General features: G+C 39.1%; 1 protein-coding gene across 1 annotated transcript; it reads right to left on the bottom strand.

Moving 5' to 3' along the window:
• Positions 1–4,924: 4,924 nt before the first annotated feature.
• Positions 4,925–8,455, bottom strand: SNAI2 (snail family transcriptional repressor 2). Its single transcript, XM_077166740.1, has 3 exons — positions 8,211–8,455; positions 7,016–7,561; positions 4,925–6,106 (listed from the first exon to the last, which is right to left on the bottom strand). Exons 1-3 carry the CDS (start codon positions 8,287–8,289, stop codon positions 5,925–5,927), a joined length of 807 nt encoding a protein of 268 aa, XP_077022855.1. The 5' UTR covers positions 8,290–8,455; the 3' UTR covers positions 4,925–5,924.
• Between the last annotated feature and the right edge of the window lie 520 nt (positions 8,456–8,975).

Below are 8,975 nucleotides of genomic sequence, written 5' to 3' on the forward strand. Positions count from 1 at the left end.
CCTCCTGACTATGTAGTAGAATAAATATGTCAATTTCAGCTGCTGCTCTTTAGCTGGGAGGTAGCTCCAGAAGGAACTTTTGGAGAGTGGCATCACGTCCTTCTTTGCCAGCCTAAAGTCCCTGCTGATTGTCCAGGTCTTGCTGTGGCCATCGTCCATTTCTGCTACTTAATGCTGACTCAAAGGGCCTTGCAACGAGCTGTACGGATTTCCAAAAGAATAGGCTGAAAGGATTAAAAGGATGACAGCTCTCGACCAGAGGGACTCAGTTAAATATTTAAGTGAACTTGAGCACAAAATGTATAAACTTATCCGTCTTTTCTTCACAGCAGTTCTCCTACTCATTGCTATAAATAACCTCCCGACCTCTTTGGAGTCTGGGACATAGCTATACTGTAGTTTCCTCTGCTAATCACTCATTGTTTTGGGGTCTGGCCAAGTGCCACAGCGGAAGGGTTGCCATGCTTGTTGCTTGTGTACATGCATGCCTTTCACAAAGTCATGATTACTTCCTGGGGGGCTGAGGGCCAAAACCTAGCCATATCCATGGAGTCCCTCCTTTAGTCATGGAGTATACAGATTTGCTACTGAAAAGTAAATGAGAGATATCCCACCCATGTGTCCTTGTCTGAAGGGAATGCTCTCATTAGTCCCCTGCCTCTGATGAGATGCAAGAGAGATAGAAAAGTCATCTCATTTGAGAATTGTTCTTTTGCCCTAGATGACGGCACATTCATTCTCAAATTAATTTTGCTCAAAAAGCACCCCCTATCTAAACTAGGGAAAACTCCTTAGATTTGGATGGCAGCCAGGAAGTCTTATACTTTTCAAAATTATAATTGCCTCATTACACCAGAGTATCCACATTTTAGTGGTGAAAGCAATGACTGTTTAGCTTGGAAGACTTTTTAGTCTGAGAAGATAAAAGCCAGGCAAGATGTGTGGGTATGTGAGGGAGTAACAGTGGCCTTCAAGCAAATGAAGTGTTAATGTACAGAGGACGGAGAACAGCTGCTCTCTGTTTCCACTGGGAGCAGACCAGAGGAAGTGGATGCATCATGCACCAAACAGGAGGAGTGTTTCATGGCACCGAGGCAGCATGGAGAAAGGTTAGCCAACACTAAATCTAAAAGGAAATTGGGAAATGGCTTTGAAGATTGACTGTTGTATGTTGCTATATAATATCTGCATTCTAATAGTTCTCAGATATACCATCAAAATATTTAATTTCAGGGCACACCATCATTGTCCTTTCAAACAAAGCTCCAGTAAGTGCCCACAAGGGATGCTCTGCAAATTGGAGCATTATGCTGTCTCCTCTTTTTGTGGGTGGCAGAAGCAGGGGCTTTGCAGCCAGAAGAACCTAGGTTTGAATTTTGCATCTGCAATTTGCCACCTCTATGATCTTGGATTAATTATTCAACTGCTCTGTGCCCGGCATCCTTATCTGTACAATATGAACATCGGAGAGAAATGATCAACATTGAAAAAGATGGTTATGTAAGTTTCCTAGCACAAAAGCAGGTACATAATAGTCATTTAATGGAAAACATAAGGTACCAGTTATTATGATATATGAGATCTATCAGTGCACGGGGATCGTTGAGTTCTCTATTTATGATACTAATAATCTCTCCATAGGAACCTACATTTGCAATTCCTCTTTCACATTTTAGGAAACTGAGGCACAAAAAGATTAAATGAGTTGTGTAAAGACATTAAGCCAACTAGTTGTGTGGCAATGATTCCATAAACATATATCAGAATTAAAAGCTTGTGCTCATTGCACCTTACCACATATAGAAAAAATTGGGGGATATTCAGAATGCTTATTATCATATGTACCTATGGTTAAACTCATATTTTCAAACCTCAGGCTTTCAGGGTGCCTATCAAAACTTGTCCATGTGCATCAGATTTGTTCCCTCTTCAACTTTCTTGGGCATCCCATCCATTTTGGGGAGCTGTCATCACCATTTAAGAGACATACACATGATTTTTCTTGACAGACCTCTAAAAAATCATCAAAGCTCTTTGCGTGTGACAGTATATGTTGAATCTATTTTAGATCACAAGCTACTTTTCACCAATTTCTATTTTTTAATCCTTCAATTTGGTCAACAAACATTTAATGTCTGTGTTCCAGGTGATGTGCTGGGTTCTGTGAATTTCTGCTTTCAGGATGTCCTCTGTCTAATAAAAAAGTAAATACAAAAAAGATTACAATGTACTAGGGCCTATGATGTACACGGCATAAAGCTCACAGAAGGAGGAAATTTGGAAAAGTATTTCAAAGTGACATAGGCACTGGGTTGTATATATTGCAGGAAATCAGATATTGGGCAAAGACCTTGCTAAAAATGCTATTTGATGAAGCCCCATGGTTTAAGGATCTGCGGCAACCAATCTAAGATCTGACTCATCTACATGACATTCCCAGTCATTGGTCATTTATCCAGCCCATCCCTGAACAGCTGCAGGGAGAAATAATTTCCCATTGAAGGGTCTTTCCTTTGTGTGTGTGCATGAGTATGTGCATGTGTGGTGGTGGGTGTATGCTGTCCACATATACTGCAATTACCCCACCATGATGAACATTTTGGAAAACATCTCTGCTTCTCCCTTATCCCTTACCTTCAAACCAGTGAGCTCTGTTGGCTCTGTTTTTATAAATATTTTTATGTCTCTGTACCTTAGCTGAACAGATTCTTCTCTTTCTCCCCTTATTTCAAATCCCAGTGTACTTCTCCTGATAGATGTGGAACTTACAATAGTGCTGTATTTTAGAACTTTTTTCTCAAGATCCATGAGGGATGACAAGTGGGAGCAGGGATGGAATTAAAGACAGGCTGGCTATAATGGTCAACAACCAAATTCATATATATGCATTTTACTTTTACTATGTTAAAAACAGTGAATTTAATCCTCTGTTTTCATATTACTGTATTACCAAGCTCTACTTATAGAACATCTGAATATCTGTTATACCTTAATCCAGGACCCATGATACTTTAATAAAAATAAAATATCTTAATTATGAATTAAATTAGAATAAATAAATTTGTTCTTGCTAGAACAAAATTGAATATATTGCAAACAAGTTTTACCATTGATTCTTCATCAAGGAATTAAATGAGTGAACAGACTTTCCCATTGGACAATTAGCTGTTTAAGATTCGAACACCAAGAAACTGCTTATATATATATTATATACATATATATAAATGGGTAGGAATGAAATATGGGTAGATGTGGCTCTTGGATAACTTCAAGAATGCTCGTGTTGAAGGTGAGTTTGGTTGAGGATGCAAAAAAATTGAAGCCCTAGTGCACTATTGGTGGGGATATAAAGTGTTGCAGCCACTATGGAAACCAGTGTGGTGGTTTCTCAAATAGTCAAATATAAAATTAAAATATAGCTCTGCAACCCCACTTCTAGGCATATACTCAAAGAAAGGGAAAACAGGGTCTCAAACAGATACCTATACACCAATATTTATAGCAGCAGTATTCACGCCAGCCAAAAGATGGAAAAAAAGCCACAGTTCCATCAATGGATGAATAAATTTAAAAATTGTGCATTTGCACAATGGAATATCATTCAGCCATAAGAAAAAGTAATTCATAAAGCATGCTGCAAAGTGAAAGACCCTTGGAAAGATTATTCTAAGTGAAGTAAGCAAGGCACATAAGGACAAATATTGTATGGTATCACTTATGAAATCACTAGAAATAGAGAATTTGCAGACAGAACATGGACAAAAGGTTACTGGGAGATGGGAAAGGAGGAAAGTGGAGTGTTCGTTTCTGTAAAAATAAAAAGCAACTAACAGTAGAAAAATAGAAAACCCATAAACATAATTGTTTATATCAGTAGGCTAACATTTATCACATGAGATAATATCAGATGAGAAACTATACAGTGGAAGCTAAAAAGGGCATTAGATAACATTTAAAAGCAGTAACAATAAGGTAAAAAAGAATTGCCTGATTCATTCACATTTGCTTTTTGCAGAATGTTTCTACATGCTAGTTGGCCTGGAGACTTTCGGTAATTTTGCTTGGTGATCATTTATATGCCATATACACTTAACTAAAATTGTACTTTGATAATTTCAGAATGCCCAATCCAGATATTGGCCATTACTTTTTTTACATTGGAGTTTGGATTCAAACACACACTGGTTTGCCTGTTTGCATGAGTCAATGCACACTAATCTGGCACACATGTGCTTGCATATGGAATCGATGGCCATGGCATCTTTTCTCAAGTATATTTTGGGTTTGGGTAGGGGCTTCAACAAACTGGTTCAAAATATCACAAAGGGAAACCTTAATTCTCCACTATTTAGCATTCTTCCCACCAAACCTATCACTTATTTTATATCACTAGATGCAGAGTTTTCTTTGCAGCGTTTAATATTCCAACTTGCATAACTTATGGTAAATCCATTTTTTTTTCTGATCTGTTCATGCAGGTTTTCTAGTTTTCCTCTTACATGTCATTAAATGATATTTAAAAAATCCCAAACTCTTCCTGTGGCTTATGGGATGCTATGAGTGATTTGCCTTATTAAAGTCAGCGTAATAAAGTCAATAGAAATAAAAGTTTGGAAAATACTTTGAACTACTAATAATGTGAATTTTTAGCACTCAAAAAGTATGATTTTTTAATTGAACAGTTATGCTAGCAAATTACTATGTTGGTAGAGTCTTTCTAGATGTGACAGTATTATCATAAGAGTAGAGAAAAATGCTGGCAATATACTTTATTAGAAGGGAACATTTATAAAATAACACTTGATATGCATGCTAGTGCTATTTGCTTTTTCTTTTATTAACAAAAGAAACAATTTCTTGCGTAATGGTTTTGCACTAATCACAAAGCAAGTAATGTCTCCAAAAATAATATATAAACAATAGATTTTAAATCAAAAATGTTTATTGTAAAAAAGGACCTTGAAAAAATTGTTCTTAAAAAAGAAATATTGATTTCACAAATTTTCTGGTCGTTTATAGGCACAGCTATAGACAACATCTGACATTCATACAAAACTCATTCAACCATACAAAAATAAACACAAATTTACACTGACTCATTATCTATACAATTAATTGGAACAGGCACTTGGAAGGGGTGCTGCTGTATGTATTGCATTTGTCATATGTATTTAAAATATTTTACGTAAATTACTCAATCCTAAGAATCCTTCTTGCACTTATTCCCATTTTTAATTAACTTTAGAAAATCATTTAGAAAGTATGACGTGGATCAAGCATGCACCAGGAATGTTCCAAGCTGGTCCTTCCATCCTCCCCTAAGGCACATACTGGTTACTGGCAAAAAACAAACAAACAAATAAACAAACAAAAATACTTTTAATACATTCTCCTGTGTTTTCTTATTGTTCTCTTTTTTTAACAGTTCATCCAAAAGGCCTTAGTTTTAACAATGGCAACCAGACATCAGACATCAAATAAAGTAAACTTGGAATATTTTATAAGGCACCTGAGATAGTCTGGCAGATTCTCTTCCTATAAGAAATTCTATTATAAACTCTATTACAAACAATACTGTTCTTTTCAGTTGAAATGATTTGGCAGCAATGTAAATCTTTGCATTCTTTCTTAGGAAAAAAAAATGCAATGTGCTTTTTGCTTCATCTTTGAGAAGAAAAGTCCTTGTCTTTTACCCTTTCAATCTAGCTGTCAGTAAGGACAGAGTAATTTTAAGCTTCACATGGAAAGGATTAACTTTAAACACATGGATTCCATGCTTTTCCAGCTTTTAGTTTGTGTGTGCGTGTATGTGTGTGTGAGATTTGGTTGATACGCACAAGAGAAAATGCCTTTGGACTTTCATTTGTTCTTTGGAATTGGAGTGAAGACACAGATTCTGTTTGAGTAAACATGGTTGGCGTCCCTCAGTGCGCCACGCAGCAGCCAGATTCCTCATGCTTGTGCAGGAGAGACATTCTGGAGAAGGTTTTGGAGCAGTTTTTGCACTGGTACTTCTTTACGTCAGAATGGGTCTGCAGATGGGCCCTCAGATTTGACCTGTCCGCAAATGCCCTGTTGCAGTGAGGACAAGAAAAAGGCTTCTCCCCTGGGGAGTGGGGTGGAGGGGATGAAAAGAAAAAGAAAGACTGTCAGTGTTTTCAGAGGAAAAGCAAAGGCAAATAACATTTGTAAACATCAATTACATTTTCCCAAAATAACGAGAAGTCGCAGAAGTGGATTAAAATTCCCTGCAACACATACTATTTTAATATCTGGCCCTTTAAGACAAACTTGAGTGTTGCATTTAAGAAGATCACACCCAGAGTATTATTACTGCTGCCAGGCACGCAGAAACAATTCCTGCAGTTCTAGGAATTTCACTCCAGAGAGCTTTCTGCTTCAGCAGGTGCAGCTAATGTTGAGCTCCCCCAACATTTCCCAATATTTTCCCTTTTCCCTCTTTCTGAATTACAGTTATACAGCATAAATGATTTGATTCCCTAAAAGATGATTTTGTGCTAGAAATAAAACATTCAGCAGTCAAAGAAAGAAGGAAAGAAAGAAAGAAAAATACATTCATTTTCAACTGTCTGTGGACTGCTAGATATGGTAGCAAAAATGCAAGTAACAGAGAACTGTGGGTAAACTGTTCATCTATTTATGACATCAATTAAAATAGCAACATCTGTATTTGCTGACTACCAGGGCAGTTTTACTAGATGTACATGGAAATTCATCCTTTCTGTTTCCTAACTGGTCTTTGAGACCAAATCTCTTAGGGCTACTTTCCAAAGTATGAACACCGTTTGCAGTCTCTGGAGCCGAGGGTGTTAAAAAGAAATGGACTACTTTGTGCTCTAACAAAGTTTTGAAAAGCATCAGGAAGTAGCTATAAATTTACATCAGTTATTAAGAATACTGTATTGCTTCTTAATGCATGCCCAATAGGCAGGCAGCATTCAAAGCCCCTTTCTATCAGAGGGTAATATTCCCACCGATTTGTTTTTTCTCTTACCAGTGTGAGTTCTAATGTGTCCTTGAAGTAACCAAGGTCTAGAAAACGCCTTGCCACAGATCTTGCAGACACAAGGTAGGGTGTGGGTCCGGATGTGCATCTTCAGGGCTCCCAGGCTCACATATTCCTTGTCACAGTATTTACAGCTGAAAGATTTCCTAGATTGGGCATCGCAGTGCAGCTGCTTATGCTTGGCCAGCCCAGAAAAAGTCGAGTAGGTTTTATTGCATAAATTGCACTGAAACTTTTCAGCTTCAATGGCATGAGGGTCTGAAAGCTTGGATTGTATTCGTTCCTCTTCGTCACTGATGGGGCTTTCTGAGCCACTGTGGTCCTTCGATGAGGTGTCAGATGGAGGAGGGGGGCTCACACGCCCCAAGGAGGAGGAATATCCAGAAAGAGGACAGAGGTCGCTGGGTAACGGGGAATGGAACGGAGCGGTGGCGGTCCACACGGCGATGGGGTTGTAGGCTCCCGAGCTGAGGACCTCTGGTTGCGGGATGACAGACATGGGGTAACTTTCATAGAGGTAGGGGGAAATGATCACTGCGGGAAAGGAACGGGCAGGAAAGAAGGTTATGGTGAAGAGAACTCAAAAGCCACGCAAAGGCGCTATGCAGCCACACCTTCAAGACTTGGACACGCACACGATGACGGAGCACACAGGCATTAGTAAAACACTTCATTTCCTACCCCAACTGCATTCATGCACATATCTGCCCACGGGACACAGGGCCTGACAGCTGCTCTGAGCTTAACAGTACTCTGCGGCCAAGAAGAGCCTTTACGTTCCCAGTGGCTGAGAAAGAAACCGCATCTTATTTTTAAGCATGCAGAAAAGTTGTTGGCCATTTTATGCATGGGTTATTTACATGTTCTAGGTGTAAACCAAGCTGCTTTATAAAGAGCCTCATTACATGAAAATAGAAATAGTCCTAAATTTTTTTTAAACATGCTACTCACTTCCATATATAGACGTTTTAGAAAATGAACTTTTGAGAGCCGAGTGAAGTTTTCCTCGTTGGTTAAGAGGACAAAAAGTTTTGAATTAAAACTTACCCTAAATGATTACAAGAGTATACACTCCCTGATTAAAAGAACAGCTCCATCTCTAGCTCTTTCAAAATAGCATTTGAATAGTTATAGATATATATATATAATTTTTTATATGTACATATATATTATTATTTTTTACCTGTGTGTGTGTCTAGCTCGCTGTAATTTGGCTTTTTGGAGGCATTGAAATGCTTCTTGACCAGGAAGGAGCGCGGCATCTTGTAGGCGGGTCAGATGGTCCGAGTGGCTCCCTGCGCGGATAACGGTCCGACTGAGCAAGGGATGGTCCCTACAGCATCGCGGCGGCGGGCGAGGGCCGCTCAGGTGCGGCGGGCGGGAGGGAGCCAGCTCCTCTGAAGCGGCCCGGCTCCTTCACACACTGGACCCGTTTTCGCTGGGAGGGTTTTGCGTGTTTTTTTTTTTTTCCTTTTTTTTTTTTTTTTAACTCTCTTTTGCAAGAAGGATCCAATCACAGCTGAGAGGTTCAGATTTCAGCTCCTCCCTCTGGGACAGCTGTGAACAGAGGAAGAATCTGTAGTCAGACTAAGTTATTCTGGTTCAAAAATGGGCAGTTCTTCGGGATTTCAGTGGAAAGAAAAAAAGTGTTTAAGTATTTTCAAGAGAGGTAATTTTACTTTTTTAACTCCGCTGTTTGTTGGTGCTCTCTGAGAGCTGGATAAGTCCTGCGATTTCTGTCTGAAGCAGGTCTGGCTTCCAGATGTTGCCGAAAGCAAATACAATGGGACAAAACGTTCCTCAGAGGAAGGGCAGGGTGTCCTCAGAGGCGCCGGGTCAGACTGCGGCGTTAATGAGCGCCTATATTTGGAAGTGGCATTTGGAGAGGTTTTACTTGTAGATTGACCAAATAATTAACTCTTGGCTTTTGAAAAAGAAAGGTCCGGGC

The sequence above is a fragment of the Tamandua tetradactyla genome, chromosome 6 (genome assembly GCF_023851605.1).
Source record: "Tamandua tetradactyla isolate mTamTet1 chromosome 6, mTamTet1.pri, whole genome shotgun sequence".
Lineage (NCBI taxonomy): Eukaryota > Metazoa > Chordata > Mammalia > Pilosa > Myrmecophagidae > Tamandua > Tamandua tetradactyla.

Excerpts from the sequence above, each read along its gene's own strand:
- SNAI2 (XM_077166740.1), bottom strand. The coding sequence starts at position 8,289 with ATGCCGCGCTCCTTCCTGGTCAAGAAGCATTTCAATGCCTCCAAAAAG. Across the intron at positions 7,562-8,210 it reads CGAGCTAGACACACACACAG|TGATCATTTCCCCCTACCTC; the intron begins GTAAAAAATAAT and ends CCTTTCCCGCAG. Across the intron at positions 6,107-7,015 it reads ACACATTAGAACTCACACTG|GGGAGAAGCCTTTTTCTTGT; the intron begins GTAAGAGAAAAA and ends CCCACTCCCCAG.